Genomic DNA, 19,449 nt, shown 5'->3' on the forward strand with positions numbered 1-19,449 from the left:
TGCCTACTTCAATATAAAGTTCCCCTGGACTTCCCTGGCAGTCCAGCAGTTACGACTCCGTGCTTCCACTGCAGGGTGCACAGGTTCGATCCCTGGTTGGGGAACTAAGATCCCGCATGCCACAAAGTGCAACAAAAAAAGAAACAGAAAAAAGTTCCTCTAAGATGTATTTAAAAAAGTAAAACTTGTAGTACTGGTACCCAGATGTATACAGTTACATTACACACGTACAGAAGAATGCAATTCCAAGATGGCAGGAGTAGTTGCACCCTTCGTTGAAGGTAAAGCCTTAAGTCACCTTTGCTACAGAGAGGTTAAATGCTAGTAATATGTCTAACATTAAATCCTGCAATGTCTGGGCACACACAGGATCCAAGAAAGCACAGAGGCATCTGAAAGCAGCAACATTAGAAGAAAGGTTCCCCCTCTTCTAAATACACTGCACCACTGAAACAAAAAACGAGTGTGACATTTTATTACAATTTATTTTTCTTCCAGACTCAACATACTTCATAAGGCTCTCTGAGAAACAGGGTATACACTTTGTGTAAAAATCACTAGCCTTTGCAGCAAATTAATTTTACTCAAGTTTTTAATGTATGCTTTAATCATAAAACTTCTAGACATGAAAAGAAATAAGCAAATAAAGGTAATATAAGCTAAATGTTCATGAGAAACTGTATCGTAAACTAGTATTTACACTGAAACCATACAAGGAAACACAACATTGGCAACCTAGCATTATTTATCTAGTGTTTAACTCTGAGTCACACTCCAGAGTTACTCCTTTGCACGCATTATCTCTGATCTATACAACTTCTGTGAAAGACAGATTTGCTTTATCCCTATATTTTACAAATGAAAAAATAGAGGCTCAAAGGAAGTATGTGCTATATCCAAGGTTACCAACTAATACTAACCAACTAAGCTGGTTAAAACTTAGTTTTTTTAAAAAATCTATTTATTTATTTTGGCTGTGTTGGGTCTTTGTTGCTGCGTGCGGGCTTTCTCTAGTTGCCGTGAGCAGGGGCTACTCTTTGTTGGGGTGTGCGGGCTTCTCATTGTGGTGGCTTCTCTTGTTGCGGAGCATGGGCTCTAGGCACATAGGATTCAGTAGTTGTGGCACGTGGGCTCAGTAGTTGAGGCTCACGGGCCCTAGAGCACAGGCTCAGTAGTTGTGGCACACAGGCTTAGTTGCTCCGAAGCACATGGGATCATCCAGGACCAGGCCTTGAACCTGTGTCCCCTGCATTGGCAGGAGGATTCCCAACCACTGTGCCACCAGGGAAGCCCCACCAGCTAATTTTTTAAAGTGCCAAATCCAGGTTCAAACCCTAATCCACTTAGTTTCAAACCTCAAGATGTCTCCATAGTAACTTCTAGGACATAATACTTAATTTTGAACTCAAATTTGATGTGCTAGATATTTTTAAAATCTCAAATACAGGGACTTCCCTGGTGGCGCAGTGGTTAAGAATCCGCCTGCCAATGCAGGGGACACGGGTTCGATCCCTGGTCCAGGAAGATCCCACATGCTGCGGAGCAACTAAGCCCGCGAGCCGCAACAACTGAGCCTGCGTGCATCAACTACTGAAGCCCGTGGTCCTAGAGCCCGTGCTCCACAGCAAGAGAAGCCACCGCCTTGAGAAGCCCGCGCACCACAGCAAAGAGTAGCCCCCGCTCACCGCAACTAGAGAAAGCCTGCACACAGCAACAAAGACCCAACGCGGCCAAAAATAAATAAATAAATAAAAATTTAAAAATCTCAAATACAATAAATCTAAACGAATATCTAGAAATGAAATTAGCCAAAGAGCTGAACATTTACATATTTAAAATTACAAAACATTGCTAAATTTAAAATGACTATAATAAATAGAGAGATATCTTGTGTTCATATATACAAAGACTTAATATTATTGAGATGTCAATACTACCCAAAGCAATCTACAGAGTCAATGCAATCCCTATCAAAATCCCAACAGATTTTTTTTTTTTTTTTTTTTGCAGATACAGAAAGTCAATCATCAAATTGATATGGAATTGCAAGGGGCCAAAACAACCTTGAAAAAGAACAAAGTTCCTGATTCCAAAACTTATTATAAAGCTACGGTAATCAAAACAATGTGGTACTCGCATATAGACAGACACATACACCAATGGAACAGATTCCAGAGTCCAGAAATAAACCCAAATATCTACGGCCAATTGTTTTTTGACAAGGGTGCCAAGTCCATTCAATGGGGAAAGAAGTCTCTTCCACATATGGTTCAGAGACAACTCTGACTCCAGGGCCTTTCCATTAACCATACTGTTGGTGTTTAATTCACACATACAAAAGACCCATTGTATAAGACACTGTATATAGAATAATTAACTCAAAATGGATCAAAGACCTAAATAAGAGGTAAAATCATGAAACTTAATCATTCTCAGATATAACACCAAAAACATGAGTAATGAAAGATAAACTGGATTGCATCAAAATTTAAAACTTTTTTTCCTTTCTTTTTTTGGCCACACCATGCGGCTTGCAGGATCTCAGTTCCCTGACCAGGGAGGGATTGAACCTGGGCCACAGCAGTAAAAGCCCGGAATCCTAACCACTAAGCCACCAGGGAACTCCCTAAAACTTACTTCCTGCGTCAAAGGACTTTATCAAGAAAGTGAAAAAACAACGTATGGAATGGGAAAAAGGATCTGCAAATCATATATCTAATAAGAATTTCATGTCCAGAATATGTAAAGAACTTTTACAACTCAACAACAAAAGGCAACCCAATTAAAATATGGGCAAAAGGCTTGAGTAAGTATCTCTCTGAAGAAAATATACAAATGGCCAATAAGTACATGAAAAGATTGCTCTACATCACTAATCATCAAAGAAATGCAGATCAAAACCACAATGAAATACCACTTCATACTCACTGATGGCTATTTTTTTAAAAAACCAAACAGAAAAGTGTTGAGGATGTAGAAGAACCTTTCCACTGTGTGGAGGGTGCAGCACCCCTTACCTTCTCACTCAATGTCAGTGGCAGTTTCCCCAGCTGTGACAATCAAAAATGCCTCCACTCTTTCTGAGTTTCCCCTGGGAGCAAAATTCTTCCAGTTGTGAACCACGGGTTTATCTAGATAGCGTGTGGCCCTGTTTATACACTGGTTCTGGTTAGAGGTGGGCCAGGCAGGCGCACACACAGCTTGGGCTCTGAATTTAGACAGACTGAGTTTTAAATTATCGTTCCACCACTTACCAGGTACCCTGACACGTAACTATCCTAAGCTTCAGTCTGACCTGAGCCTCATACGACCCCTCCATAGAGCCGACCCCTCCCCAGGGTCACAGCGGTGGCCAGAGAGGACTGCTTCCACAGTTCAAGGAGGTGGTATAACGGAGCAGGACCCTACGGGGCCTTCCCGGGACAGACCCCTCCCCACATCCTCAGCTGTAGCTCCTCTCTGAAGTACCTAGAGAATGGTAACTGATGCACATTTCCTGAGTTGTTTTTACAGACACTAAAACCCCCACCAAATGGAAGAAATTAACTACTTGACGACCATGAGACCTACCAGCACCTAAGGATTGATAATGTGACACCACCCTGTTACCTTACCATCAACCAAGTTACCTCACCATCAGCCAATCAGAGAATTTTGTGTACGAGCTGGGACGCCCCTCCCTCATCTTGCCTTTAAAGATGCTTTGCTGAAAGCCATGGAGAGTTCGGGTGTTTTGAGCACAAGCTGCCCTGGACTCCCTGTTTGGCGCCCTGAAATAAACACACTTGCCTTCACCAAGACCCAGTGTCAGTAGATTGGCTTTACTGCTGGCTTTACTGCGTGTGGGCGAGTGGACCCAAGTTTGCTTCAGCAGCAGTAGCACCTGGAAACTACTAGGTACTTCGCAGATATTAGATCTCTTCCTTCTTTCATTAGAAAACAATGTACAAACGGCCCCCAGCTTGCAATGGTTTGGCCTGTGAATTTTTACTTTATAATGGTGTGAAAGCAACACACATTCAGTAGAAACCCTCCTTCACATTTTAAATTTTGATCCTTTCCCGGCTAGTGATAGGCCTGCCCTACGATCCCCTCTCATGATGCTGAGCAGAGGCAGCCCCAGCTCCCGTCAGCCACGCGATCCCGAGGGCAAATAACCGATGCACTTACAGCCATTCTGCACCCAGACAACCATTCTGTTTTCCACTTTCAGTACAGTATCCAATCAGTCACACAGGAGAGTCAACACTTCATTATAAAACAGGCTTTGTTGGATGATCCTGCCCAACTGTAGGCTACTGAAGTGTTCTGAGCATGTTTAAGGTAGGCTAGGCTAAGCTAATGATGTTTGGTAGGTGAGGTGTATTAAATGCATTTTCGATTTAGGATCTTTCCAAATTAGGATGGGTTCATCAGGATGTAACCCCATCATAAGCCGAGGAAGATCTGTATTGAAAAGCTCTGGCACCTATGCCACGTAGGTGCCTAATGGGTGACTGTTAGGCTAGGATCCCTGCCATCAAGGAGCCCACTATTTAGTGAGGGACACAGGAAAGTAAACAAATGACTTATGACCTAATTCCCACTTTGATCAACAGCTCTTTTTATCTCTTTGTTTTAGCTTCCCAAACCATTTCCCCGTTCCCTAAGGCCCATCCAAATGAGGTCTACCCTTCAGCCTATTTGTGCAAATAGTATGAGTCTAATTCATATTCCAGCCCCAAACAGCCAAATTAGGACTGACATGGGTGAGAAGAGCCCTAGAGGTATAGGGAAGGGTCTTCAGGTAAAAACTACTAGATCCAGCTACTCCCCCACCCTGTGTCCAAAGCAGACTGCCCTCCCCAAGAGACAAGGAAGGCGTCTTCCCCACGCTACCTAACTCTACTTAACGTGAATGCTGTCCTTTAATCACTGCTGAGGGCTACACAATAAACCAATCCCATTTTTGTACCACCGTCCAGCATGTTATTAATACTCTTCTTTTTTTCTGAAAGAACTACCTTTAAATTAAATTTAGGCGCTACACAGGATAAAAACCAGTATCATTACTATGCAGTCACAACTCTTAAACAGTACAAAAGTAAGTATGATTCACTTCTCTGACATGCCTGACCCACCAGATGTTGCTCTGAATGACTTCTGGCTATTTCCAAAAACCTAACCTACCTCGAAGGGTAAAGATCTTCCACCATTGAGCACAAAAGGATATATTTCAAGACTGAAAGCAATTTAAAAAGGAAGGAGCGTTCAAAATGTTTTTCATGATAACAGCGTCGCTGAAATGCATATATTGCCACGGAAGTGGGCAAAGTACACTGATTGCATATGTTTTTAGTCATATTCCTTCAGAGAGACATTTTTTTATAGGCGTATGAACAGATTCCTTATTACCCATTTGTAAGGGAGTGCAAAACTGAAGAACTTGAGGTAATTAGATCTTAGGGGTAAACTTCAGACTTATTAATAACATAAGCATCTGTAATTTAAACAGCAGTATTTTCCATCATGAATAATGTCCATCAATTATCACCATCCATCACCCCCACCTCAGCAGGCAGCGTGAGGCTGCAGGAAAGAAATGACTATTTGCTCACATCCCAGGACGGTATGTACATATGCATGTATATATTCAGCAAGTATCACGCACACACACACCCCAGAACACCAGAACCACACCCCATTCCCCCCTCCCCACCATTTGGTTTTACAGAGACCTTGCCACCGGCACCAAGTTCTCTACATTTGCCAGGAACCCCAACGCTGATTGTAAACCTCTGTGTAAGAGGTGCCAGAGTCAACACTTCATGAATACGCACACTTCGATTTTGGAGGCTTGTATTTCTCTAAACTTAACTCAAATTCAAAGGAGTATTAGTGAGGTCAAAGCTCAGCCCTCGCCTTCGAGACACCATCCGAGTGTGAAGCCCTGTGCCGGAGCAGCTCTCACCTGGTGTCAGTGAGCTGCAATGGGATCAGGGGTCATGGTGCCACAATTCCAGTTAAAATGTGACTTCTGCCGCATAAACAATTAGACCAACCTCTCTCACTGCATCAATCGCCTTTTAAGGACTCCAGTAGCGGAGAGGAGGGTCTTCCCTCATTACTAGCAGCACACTAATTAAACAAACAAGAAAAAAACAAGCACCAAAAACCCATCAGCTTACTTAACTGATGTCATAAAAGTGACCAGGAGAATTCCTCAGCTCCTGTAGCACAGATTTCCAAACCGTGCAAGGGAGCATTGCACAGCCAAACTCTAGGCTCCCTTGCATTTAACTCTCAGGAATGCAGCCCCCAGTTTCTCAGAGGGAAGTCTTCTAGATCAGGAAGCACAAATTCACCGCTTTCTACTCTTCTTTCTGGAACCGCCTGGGACTACCTGTCTCAGTTAGAGAGCACGTGGCGACCACGAGGCCGGGACGCAGGGACGTGAACTCCCTCCCGCGTGGCCACCCAGCTCTGGGCATCCCAGACCGTGGCTGCAGAGGGGCCCGGGGACCTGGGCGAGTCTTCCAGCAATGACAATGAAAACACACACCGCTCCAACTTCATGCTGGACCGTGCACAGTGCCTCCCGGGGCCCCGGTAGTTTTCAGACGTGTTAGGAGGGGGACATCCCTCTCAGGGCCCTGGGTGGACACTCGGGTGGATAAAGGATGCGGGAGCAGCTGCGCCGCTGCTGCCAGCACCACCCGACACGCACGTCACTGAGTGGTGCCCTAGTGTCACACAGCTCCGCAAACAGACACCTGATGAGGCTGCGCCGGCGGGGGCTCACGAGCTGACCTGCACACGAGCTCCTGCAAGGTGAGAGAGAAGGATTTCCAAGAGCAACAGCGAGTCAGTGAGGCAACGTTGGTAATGTTGGAAAATAAAGCCCGTTTCACACATCCATCTGTTTAAAAGCAGCGTCTACTTTGATGTGCTGTTCGCTGTTTGATTCTGAGCTGGGACCAAGCCATGAACTCGGCTGACAAGGTACCTGCCCTCCCAGCACTTAGATTCTAATGCTAAGGAGAGAGGGAGGCAACAAATGAAAAACACGATTCTAGACTGGGATAACTATGATGAAGGAAGTCAAAGAGTGTATGGGAGGAAGGGCAGGAGGGGTGACTTCAGGTAAAAGCCACATCTGAAAAAGAAATAGAGCACAGCTAACATGGGAGCCAGAGCATCAGGACCCGGCTGAGGGTGTTCACCTAACTACGCCGGGACAGACTCAGGATTCACTTTCTCACAAGACACTGCTGCTGTTCTTTCTTCAGGCATTTTGCCAACCTGCAAATTACTTTAGAAACAAAGCCAGAGTAGAAAATGAGGTGACTCAGATACTACGTTATAAAACATTCAGGAAACCAGTGGAAATTTTAGCAGTCACACAGTCTGAACAAAAATCTCCAGTTGCAATCTAAAAATTGCTGAGAGTTTGGTGAAGACGGGTGGGACTACAAGCATCTTTTAAAACGTTATAATAACTAGACATTCTGTTGACACAGAGGATGTTACACACTTTATCTTCATTCCGTCCTGAAACTCACTGTTAGGGAGCTGAACTGTGCCCCCAAAGTAAGTTGACGTTCTCACCCTCAACACCTCAGCATGCGGCCTTATTTGGAAATAGGATCTTTACAGAAGTAACTGAGTTAAAAAGAGGTCATTAGGGTGGGCCCTAAACCAATGACTGGCTCCCTTATAAAAAGGGGATATCTGGACAAAGACAGACAGACAGACACACACACACGGGGAGAACGCCGAGAGAACGTGAGGTAGTGCTCAGGGTGCTGCCACCTACAAGGAATGCCCAATGTCGCCAGCTAACCGAGAGCGGCCCTCAAGGAACCAGCCCCACTGACACCTCGATCTCAGACTTGCTGCCTCCAGAACTTTGAGACAACACATTTCTGTCGTTTAATCCACCCGTTTGTGGCACTTTGTGACGGTGGCCCTAGCAAACGAATCCACTCACCAACACAACAAGAAAGAAATGTTAACAGGAATAACTGTTAAGTACAAGGAGAAAGTTTAGAGGAAATGGAAGAGGTCAAGTTTTTGAAAGATGAAAGACGGATGGAGAAAAAAAGGAGGACTAGACAGGAAGTGCTCAAAAGCCCTCCTCAGTGGAGAGATGTCAAAAACCATGACAACTATAAGAAAATTTCCGAGTCAAAGCCACAATTTTCCAAATTGAACGTTCCCACGGGGCCCAGCACAGCGGAGAAGCGGCAGCCGCCCTGCCGGGCTCCACAGAAGGCGGTCACGACAGGAGGAGCCGTGGACAGTGTCCAGGGCCCCGCGGTGTCCCGGAGGAGAAGGTTCAGAGACACCGCGCAGGGCTCGGGCAGAGGATGCATGGCTGCAGGGAGCTCTGCCGGGGGGTGAAGCCACACAGGCCGAGGGGCGCCCACTACCCTGGGTGTCCTCCCGGCCTCTGACCCACCGAGACCAGGGGAGAGACCCGCCCGCAAGCCACCAGGGCGGGGCCCCGGGTCCCCATCACACCCAGCCCAGCACGGCGGCCACCAGGGCTGGGGACCATGAAGCAAGCAGCCCCTGGAGGCTTTCCGAGGAGAAAGAGCAGGCGAGAGCACCCGGAGGGGGGAGACGACGGGAAGAGGGGTGGCGAGGGGGAGACGCGGGCGTTTAAAAGTTTGGGACTTTTCAACAGTAACAATTCAAAACTCTAAAGGAAAAGTATTTCCGCTCTAGCATTCTACCGCCAGCCTCCCAATGAAGGACGAGGCTAGAACACATTTCCAGATGCGTAAACCTTACAGTGAAGCCTTCCTCCACGCCCAGCGAGACCAGGAGGCCGAGGGAGAAGAAGTGGGAAACGGACCCGACACAGGAACCCAAGGCAGGCGAGGGTCACAGAGACCAAGCGAGGGGTCTGGAGCTCTGCCGGAAATCGGAAATCGGGGGCCTGACACACAAGCCAACACAACAACTAACAAGCATGGAATCAAGTCCCACAAGAAACAGGTAAAAGAGTTGAAGGAGTTGCTTCTAAGAAGCAGTCAACAGCCCTGAGGAAGAGACTCTGGTGCTTTTTACTGCATACCTCAAAGTCCCATTTGAATTTTTAAACTATACATTAAAAAAAAAACCTTGGGCTTCCTTGGTGGCACAGTGGTTGAGAATCTGCCTGCCAATGCAGGGGACATGGGTTCGGGTCCTAGTCCAGGAGGATCCCACATGCCGCGGAGCAGCTGAGCCCGTGTGCCACAACTGCTGAGCCTGTGCTCTAGAGCCCGCGAGCCACAACTACTGAGCCCATGAGCCACAACTGCTGAAGCCCACGCGCCTAGGGCCCGTGCTCTGCCACGGGAGAATCCACCGCAATGAGATGCCCGCACACCGCAACGAAGAGTGGCCACTGCTCGCCACAACTGGAGAAAGCCCACGCGCAACAACGGAGACCCAACACAGCCAAAAATAAATAAATTAAATACATTTATTAAAAAAAAAAACTTAAAAATGTTTTAAGATGAAAAGAATTATTATGTGATGCAGCCTTATAAAATGAATCTTATTCACAGGAATGAAAACTACTAAAGAAAAGAAAAATAAACACCAAGCAAATATGAGCACTGTGGGGCTTTGTTCTGTTCTGCTTTTAATTAGGAAAAGCTCTTTTCCAACTCTCAACATCAGCCCCTGTGGTCCATCTGAGATTTAGGCATCTCTCATTAACAAGACAAAACAAATGAACAAGGAAATTTAAATATAGCAAAGTTCGGACTTCCCTGGTGGCACAGTAGTTAACAATCCGCCTGCCAAGGCAAGAGACATGGGTTCGAGCCCTGGTCCGGGAAGATCCCACACGTCGCTGAGCAACTAAGCCTATGCACCACAATTACTGAGCTGCACTCTAGAGCCCGCGAGCCACAACTACTGAGCCCATGTGCCACAACCACTGAAGCCCACGTGCCTAGAGCCTGTGCTCCACAAGAGAAGCCACCGCACCGCAACAAAGAGGAGCCCCCGCTCGCCGCAACTGGAGAAAGCCCGCGTGCAGCAACAAAGACCCGACGCAACCAAAAATAAATAAATTTATTAAATAAATAAATACAGCAAAGTTCCTACTAAGTTATCTAGTTGAGTCACTTGGAGCAGGGAAATGTCCTAATACAAAAGCACTTTTCCATTCTATGGCAAGGATATCAGCAAAAAATTTAGCCAACATTTAAAAGGATGACATTCAGCAGATGAAAAAACAGATCAGCTACCATAACAATACAGATATATTAGTATTTTTCAACTAGTACAGAATAAAATTTCATGTAGCTTTATAATCTAAGGAAATTTTTATGAAAATGATTAGAGCTTGCAGAAAAATGTCAACTACTTAGAGACGTTATAAACTAGTCAGCAAGAGAATTTTTTTCTTTTAGTTAAGTTTTAGTTAAGTGTTCACCTGCACTATATATACCAGGTATATAAGACAGCTCTGTTTCCTAGATACTACAAAAATAAGGCTCTACCTGCAGGCCTGGACAACAAAACTTATACAGCCAGAGATAAAATGACAGCAAAAATCACAAGGCTTAATTTTGTAAACATACATAGTGCCTAAGACATATACAAAACTGCTAAATTACGAAAGTATATTTCCTATTTTGACACTATAAAGATGAACGTTCTGGGTCAAGGAAGAAATTTCAAGCACAGAAAGCAATATTTTTGAGACATAAACATCTTTCAACTGAACATCATATTCTCATGCTAAAAATAGAAGCACAGAAGCTCTCTCCCAGATGCTTCCTTTGCTCCCTTTCAATCCCCGTGTACAGTACTCCTTTCTCAATCCCTCCCCGCACAGCTTGGAGCAGGAAAATGTCCTAACACAAAAGCCCTTTTCCATTCTATGGCAAGAATATCAGCATACCCCTACAAGAATACAAGCTACTTCAGGGCAAGGCAGCTGTTCTACTCGCCTTTCTGCCCTTTGCCCTGCGCCTCTAGACACTGGTGTCCCTTGTCCAGTTAGAGCTCCCAGCCTGCCACCCTGCCTCTGTTCCTCAGGGTGGCTTGAGGCTCTGGTTTAACATACAACCTCCTCTAATCCTCAGAACCAGCCCAGCAGAAGGTACTGCGGTCTCCACGTTACAGATGAGACAACTGAGTAAACTAAACACCAAAAGTGTTCAAGGACTTGGAAATTCCTGAAGGTATTTCTGTTTAATGGGAAGTTCCCCTGCACTGAATTGATAAATCCCAAGTCATTAATTTATTCACAGTAAATAAAACACCATTAAAGCTCCGTTAGAGGACTTCCCTGGTGGCGCAATGGTTAAGAATCTGCCTGTCAATGTAGAGGCCAAAGGTTCGATCCCTGGTCCAGGAAGATCCCACATGCTGCAGAGCAACTAAGCCCGTAAGCCACAACTAGTAAGCCTGCGAGCCACAACTACTGAAGCCTGTGCACCTAGAGCCCGTGCTCCGCAACGAGAAGCCACTGCAATGAGAGAAGCCCGCAACGAAGAGTAGCCCCCGCTTGCTGCAACTAGAGAAAGCCCACGTGCAGCAACGAAGACCCACCGCAGCCAACAAAACAAAACGAAACAAAACAAAAACTCCATTAGAATCTTTCTGCAGATGTAGTTGGCAAATGAGTCAAATGATACAGTGAAGAGAGCACCAGCTCACAAAAACTCAAACTCAGGTACTCAACAACATTAGGGGTTTCAGCCAGCTGCCCCCATGGGTGGGTGGAGGGGGAACGAGGCTCCTATATGGAGGAGGAGGCTGGAAGCTCCGTCCAACTCTGGAATGTTGGACCTTGGTGCTGCTACGCGTGGTCCAGTCCCAGGTAACCAGGGGTCACAGAGGACGCTCCTCAAATCAGCAGTCAAAGGTACCTGGGAAGATCCTTCAAAAGGGGTGGGTTTGGATTCTGACAAACTATGTCGCTGAGCCCATTTCTCCTTCTCAACACTAAACAGAACCACCTTCCTCTCAGGCTCAGCTGAGAGCAATATTTAGCCAGCGTTTAGGGGCCCCGTTTTAAACACTCTGTCCTGACTCATCATAGCGATGTGATCACACTGTGGAAGCGGGCAGAGGGAAATCAGCTTCACATCATCCAACTCGTTCCAGAGCCGCCCGGGAGTGGGGCGGGGGGGGGGGTAGCATCACCTCCACTGTTCTCTCCGCTGGCTTTTCTCGCCCTGGCACAGTTGGTTTTGCACGTATAAATGATTCAGAGAAACCCAAGCCTCCTATACAGCAGGTGCTATCTTTCTAGCAATTTATAGATGCTGACATTAAGCATAAGTTCTCCAGTTCTACCTAATCAAGTCAAAACAAAACCCTAAAATTGATGTCAAGCAGATGCAGGAGAATTCTTACGGTCCTTGGGCAGCTTGGTGGTGATGGAGCCAGGGCAATGCCACCGCAAAGCTGCGAGCCTTCAGCAAAGCTCTTTCAGCCCCACCGGCATCACCTAGAAAATGGGACTACTATCTCCATTTGCAGGGTCATTGTGGCTCTTGAGATAATGTGTGTAAACCACAAGCCCTCACCCAAAGAAAGTGTTCAATCATGTAACTGCAACAGTAATGACAACCTTTCACAAACATTAAACACCTCCTAGAAAGATTTAGTATCCCTAAAAAGTAGGCATCAGCACCATTTTACAGACAAAGAGTCTCAGTAGCTATCTTTTAAAGAACTCCCAAATTCCAAATTCTTACTTTTCAAATAACATTACTTAGGCAAGTTTTTTTAATTGGTTGAGCCAGTTAGAAAACCCTACAACAAAAGATCAGTCCTTTCTCAAAAGGTATTTGTTTAATACACATTTTAATTTATAAAACAGAGAGCTTTCTCTCTTAAGTGATACTTCCCTGAATAAGGCCTGTTTCTGTGTAGTTCATACGAAGAGATGTTATGACTATTAACGTTATTCGAAATTCATCCAAAAAACTGTTGAAATTTTAAAGAAATATAATATGTGGGCAGATGCTTTGGAATGTTTTACAAAGAAAAAAATAATTACACGTAGAATCCTAAAGAAGCAAAAAGTATATTCACACAGAATCTTAAAGGAAACAAAAAGTATATTCCCTACGGGTCTGCTGTAAGCCCAAGCGTTCCTTGACTTACGCCGGTTCAGAAAAAAGACGCATCACTTTACAAGGATCACAGACCTACGACTCAACCTTTGGGGGAAGTACCATATCACATCAGGGAGCAACAACTCAGATTTCTTAATTCACATGAACTGTCTGATGGTTCTGCTGTCTCACAGTTGATAATAATACAAAATCACACAATAAAATTAACAGATGACTTTATATTGAATAGCTCCTACCTTTCAAGGGCCTCTCTTTTAGAATGAATGACACAGCACGTCTCTAGTACAGCAGGACACACCTATCTTGCCAGGAGCCAGAAATGTCACATCATCATGAACTGAACAGATGACAACCATCCTGGCCATTGTACAACTCCTGTTTGTTTATTCAGAGGTAGAAAAAAGGCTTTTAGGTAGATTTCAATTCCAGATTAACCAATGAACTTTTTTGTTTATAATTATGATACTTTTTCTATAAAAAAGAAAACATCTTACTATAGATTTTAAAACAGATGGGATAAACCCTCCCTTCCATTATATTTCAGAAATAGGTAAATGCAGAAATTCAGTCAGTCACTAAAAGTGTGACTTGGTACCATACACCTATCTTCCTTCTTGCAGGAAAGTCACTAGTTCCAGCCTTAGAGTTTCTGAAGGATGCTTTCCCCATCTTCAGCTTCTCCTCTTTGTCTATAACTACTTAATTATAACCACCAAAACCAAATAATTTTTAAACCTAGATAATGGTACCTCTTCTCTTTGAAATATTAGGGTCTTTAATCATGTTTCTTAAACTTTTCAAATCCATGTTCCTTTACACTCCCTATAATGTTACGTAAAACATACAACTAAATTAACAAATGACCAAAAAGTTAAAAATCAAAACAATAGGAGAAAGCACCACAGACCTTCAAAGCCCCCAATGCCCTGCAAGTACCAGGTCTGCACAGCAGCTCGGGCTCCCTCTATCCAATTCCTTCCGCTCATCGACCTGTGAGGGCCCGACCCTTCCCCTCTTTCCCCTTCACAGCGACTTTTAAATCTACAGATCCAACCCCACAACCGTCCCCCAACAGTGCCCATGTTTAAATGTTCCTCCACCTCCTCAAGCTGTCCTTTCTCTACTAGAATCTGACAAAACCTTTAAGGCTGGCTTCTTATTCCACCCAACACTATCTCTCTCCCCTACTCCCGCCCTCGGTTGAACATTTACAGAGCGAAGGAGGCAAAGTGGCCGCAGGGAGTGTCTGAAAATTAAGGAGACAATCGTTATTTCCTCTAATCCTGGTTAAGGCTAGAGGAAAGCCACAGATGACTTGAGAGCAAACACAATGTAGCACCGAACACAGAACAAGCAAAATAGCAACCATATCAACACGTGTGAAGGGTTTGCCTCCTGCAGCTGATCAAGGGAAGTGAGTCTTGAGGATTGAATGCACAGGTGGAGACGGTTGGGAAAAAACTGAACTGAGAGCACAGAGAAACTGATTTGCTAAAATAGGCGAGAACAGACCATTGCAGATTCATGAACAGGAAAGATGAAAAAGATGCTAGAAGTTGAAAACAACTTAGAATTTGTAAACCACTTTGAATTTTACTTATACTCTGCCTGGTTGAAAAAAAATAAATTGAGACAGTTCAGACAAATTTACCTATAACTAAACAAAGTTAAGGGAATTGGTACAAAAAGTAAATAAGGATATGAAATGAAATAAAGGCAACAAACGCAGCTACTATTCATAAAATTAACTACAGAAGTAAAGACTTTCGAAACTGTCCAAATATACCAAAAAGTCAGATAAAGGCAATCCACCAGCTACCCAGACACTGCAAGGAGTGCTTTTCTGTAAGCCCATGTTTCCCCTCCAAAGAAGTAGGAAAGCCTTACTTGGATACTTCATGTTTAAAATATATGACACTGCAGATAAGACACAAACACCGCATAATAAAGTTCTAAATTCTGAGATTACAAAAACAGGCAGCACATTCCAAATGGCTTTTTAAAAGATCACTTTCTAGTCTCCCCCATACATTTATGTAGTCTCTCAAATTATACATTTGACCTAAATAATCTAAAAATAATTTTAAAAGGTCCCTCTCCTAACAACACATAAACCCCTTGCCTTTTGGCCACACCCTCCTTGTAGAGACGTGCGATGAAGGCAGGAAAAGGATCTGATGCTGCAACCGCAGCGCCACGCTTTACAAGGGGGAATGAACTCTGGCTCCTTCCTTCCTCATTTCTTTGTAGCAATTTTAACACCAATCTAACTGACAAACAGCGGCACCGAAACTTAGCATTCAAAGCCTTTAGAGGAAAAAGATTCTAAACTATAATCAGTGAATCAAATAAGAAAAAATGTGTACTATATCATCATTCTAATCCCAAAGTCACACTAAGGGCTTTATCTTGCATCGCAGCACCGTTTATCTCCTAGTGGATTCTTTTTTCCTTCTCCTTCCCTCTTGATGGAATGGAAACTTGGGGCAGAATCCTCCAGTCCCAGGGTTCCAGAGCAGGGCCAGACCACCTGGGCCTAGCTTCCTGTTGTCAGTCAGGGCGGCCGAGAGGAGCACCGCAGAGGCTGGAGCGGCCACACCACACAGGCTGCCATGGACTCACAGAGATACCAAGTGACTTCATCTGGACCCTGGGGGTGAGCAACTTCTCCATTATCATCCTAGACTACAGGACCGCACACATGGAAAGTGTTTAGTGGTAGTAACAGTGTGTTACTAAAATAAAGAATCAAGACCAAGGCAGGGAAGGTGGATTCCAAAAATCAGAGCTAATAGCCAGCAAAGTCACCAAGACGACTTCTTATTCAAATACCATATTACCAAAATATAGCCATAAAACTTACTGCTGCGGCCTGTGGGAACTATCCTCAAAGTTTTAGTAAGACATCATTTATATAGGATTCTGCCAACTGATGCCTCTGCTTGCCAACCTGTGAGCTGTCTCATCATAAAGAAGGCAAATGAGAGGTCAGAGAACTCTGGGGCTCAGCCAGAAGGAAAACTTCCTTCTAAATGAAGGCAATAAGACAGATCAAAACAGGCTTTCAAAATAAAGGTCCCAAACCACTGCCCAGCGATTGATGAGAAACTCAATGTGCACGCAGTGACAGCCGCTGGGGTCCCATCAAAAAGGAAAGGATTTAAATTAAAGGCTGGCAGACTTAACTCAGACTTAAAGGGAAACTTCCGGACAGCTTGCTAAGCACCCACAGGAGGCAGCTCATTCTACTTCCTAACAAGACAAAGCTTCCAGCCCGGTGTCCCCGCGCTGTCACATATGAGGAAATGCGTATATGAAGACACACACCCAGGAGAAATAGCTGTCGACACAGAGAACCAAGCTATATTTAAACTCAATATTAATATTTAAACTAAACATTGCAAAATGTTCACTGTAACGCTTGTCGGCTTAATTTAACCTTTTACCACCTCTAGTGAGTGGCACTTCCAGGATTATTCATCCAAAGCTCACAATTCAGGACAGTTGAGTGAACTGGCTCTCAGGTCACACTGCCTGTTGCTTCCTACCTTCATTCTACAGACCTCCGCAGGGGTCTCTTCTAAAAGCTGGCTCTGCGCTGGGTGCCGGCAGCTACGAGTCTGGCCTTCAAGGACTCGGTCTAGCGCAGGAGACAACACAGTCAGTAACCCAAACATGACAATCCAGGTGATGAGTACCTTTATGGCTATAAGAATGTAACAAGAAAGGACATGGGAGCCCCAGCTGACCCTATTATTTGCTTCTTACCAGTGGCTTCACTATAGTGTTGGATGGCTCTTCAATGCTCCCATTTCCTGTTCCTCCAAAACAAAGCTTCTCTGTTGATTCTCAACCATGCCATCAAACATTAGAACCTACCATCTCATTTCCAGCATTCTACAGCCATCACCACCCACATCTGGGCCTGGAGGTACTGCAATCTGATACATCACCACCACATGTAAGTGGAGGGAAGCAGCCACCCACACCGTCCAGTGCTCTTCCACACGTGGCCTTGGGCCTGCTTCTCACACTCTGGCCGAGTATGGCCTGAGGGTAACTGCCCTTCAGGCAAAGAGGATGCTGCACTAGGGCACCAGACACCGAGCGCTACATTACTCGAATCCTTCCCCCGCCGCTCCCACCTCTGCTACACCTGCCGCACTTTTCAATCTGAAACCGCTGAGAACAATCAGTATCAAATCATCCACATATAAGCCATTAGGGGGTCACTAACTAACTTGTAAATTCTTCAAAATATATTTTAAAACTGACTTTGTGTTGTTCAAAGCATTACAAACTAGCCAGGCCAAGTTTTAATAACCAGTAGCGCTTACCAAGCATCTTCAACAGGGCCTGGCCTGACACCAAGGCAACAGACACTTTTTCAGTTAGGGAAAAGGAAGAAAAAAAAAAAAAAGGTATGGAAAAGTAATCCCCAAACGTGCATTTTAAATTAGCCTAGCGGTTTGTTAAGTAATTCTTAACATTTCCAAATATTCAGAGTTCCAACACTTTCTGAAAGGAAGGATGATCTTTCTGGTCCTGTTTTCCATAAGTTTGCCTTCCAAACGACATCCCTAGTTTTCAATGAGAACAGTCTCAATTTGTCCGGGCGTGGGGAGAAACGATGACCCGCGGCGTTAGAAGTTGAGACAGCAGCCCTCAGCATCAACTGTACCTTAACATATTCGACACAGATTAAGATGTGCGGAGGGGAGGGGGTTTGGGTGGAGAAAAACTACTCACACTGGGGATCCGGTCTACAGCCCTGAGGCGGAGACGCCGGGCAAACGAACGGCCGCAGAGAAATAACTGCAACTTCCCGGGCCCCCGCCGCGATGCGTATCACGTGCCGGGCCCCCTCCCCCAGGCCCGGGGGCTGGATGGAAACGCGGCCTCCGGCGGCGCTTCCCTCGCCGGGACCCGCTGGGCCGAGCGTCTCCGGAGCCGCAGCTCCAGCTTCCGCGCCGCAGAGCCGGGAGGAGGGGGTCCGAAGTGACCCTCCGCTCGCGCGGCGGGGGCACGAAATTTTTCAGTTTCCCCGCCCGCCGCGACCCCCCAGCCCGCCCCGCGAGTCCGTGTTTCTAGATGACGCCGGCGGCGGGACGCGGGCAGGGGGCTCGGCCCGCGCGGGCCCGAGTGTCCCGGCCTCATGCCGGGGGGCCCGGCGCCCGCGCCGCGCTGGAGACCCCGCCGCCGAGGACCCCGGCCCGGCGCCCCCGCTTACCTGCAGCGACTCTGCTCCCGCCCCGCGCCGGCGCCCGCAGGCGGCCGAGGGCAAGCGGCGGCCGAACGGCGACGACGAGGACCGGCCGGGCTGAGCGCGCTCGCGGGCGGCCGAGGAGGCGGGGTCGGCCGGGGGCGCGCGCGGGGCCCGGGCGCCCGCCGCCGCCGCCGCCGCTGCCTCGGGAGCCGCTTGGGCCGCAGCCGAGCCGGGCGGCCCTCATGAATGGGACACGGCGCGGCGCGGCGCGGCGGCGGCGGCGGCGGCGGCGGCGGCGGCGGCGGCGGCAGCGGCGGCAGCGGGCGGGCGGTGCGCAGGCCCCTCCCCGCCACGTGACGCCGCGCTCCACCGCCCGCTCCCGGCCGCGCGCCGCCCGGCGGACTCCCTCCTGCTCAGCCGCCCCGCGCGCCGCCGCGCTGCCCATCTCCCGCGCTCCCGGGAAGGCCCCGGCCTTTCGCGGGCTTGCGGCAACCTGAACGTTACTTTTCCACAATCAAGTTTCTTCTGGTCCCCATGGCAACCCTGCGGCGGGTCACGTGGAACTTAGAGCCCAATTACCGAAAAAATAAATATTAGAGTGCAAAAAATGTTCACGGCATGAATGTTTTATAATCCACTTTTGATCACCACCCCACCCCCACCCCCACCCCAAATCCTACTACACATCCCCTTTTAAAAATATACTCTTTAAAGAAATGGATTGCCAGGGCTGTATATTACTGTTGCGCACTGGTTTTGATCTCTTTGCTGCCTTTGCCGCTATTGAAAGTTATGGATGGAAGTACATGTGTTCCTTCCAAATGCCATTAGTTTCTCAATACGCGTCCCGTGGATGATGATGCCTTTGAGAATACTGAAAAATAGGCGTTTATATAAAGCTCCTGCGTGCCGAGCCAGCCGCAGCACAGTCTCTTCCCAGAGATGGACCGTGGTGTGACTGGGCTGTGCTGCGACCAGGGGACCAGCTCCCTGTCATAGGGGCCCCTGGGCTGGTTCTGCAGAAGGAACCCGGGCAACCACTTCCTCATCCAAGTTCCTTCTGCCTTTCTCAAGCATTCAGCCAAGCTTTGCCGCATCCTTAACCAAGGCCCAGGGGAAACGAAGGTGCTTTCCTCGGCCCAAGGACACTAGTAGAATTTTCCT

At 46.6% G+C, this 19,449-nt stretch overlaps 1 protein-coding gene across 3 annotated transcripts in view; it reads right to left on the bottom strand.

Moving 5' to 3' along the window:
• Positions 1-18,411, bottom strand: part of LPIN2 (lipin 2) — an 83,021-nt gene extending 64,610 nt beyond the window's left edge. The window contains exon 1 of one of the 3 annotated variants that reach the window (XM_061170350.1): positions 18,310-18,411. Coding sequence is in view for 2 of the 3 variants with exons in the window: in XM_061170348.1 (XP_061026331.1) it covers positions 16,628-16,633 (6 nt within the window). In the remaining variant the exon portion in view is untranslated. Of the gene's footprint in view, positions 1-16,627; positions 16,684-18,309 lie in introns of those variants that run through there. The other 2 variants (XM_061170348.1, XM_061170349.1) reach the window with 2 other exon arrangements.
• Between the last annotated feature and the right edge of the window lie 1,038 nt (positions 18,412-19,449).

The sequence above is a fragment of the Eubalaena glacialis genome, chromosome 15, assembly GCF_028564815.1.
Source record: "Eubalaena glacialis isolate mEubGla1 chromosome 15, mEubGla1.1.hap2.+ XY, whole genome shotgun sequence".
In the NCBI taxonomy this organism is placed as follows: Eukaryota; Metazoa; Chordata; class Mammalia; order Artiodactyla; family Balaenidae; genus Eubalaena; species Eubalaena glacialis.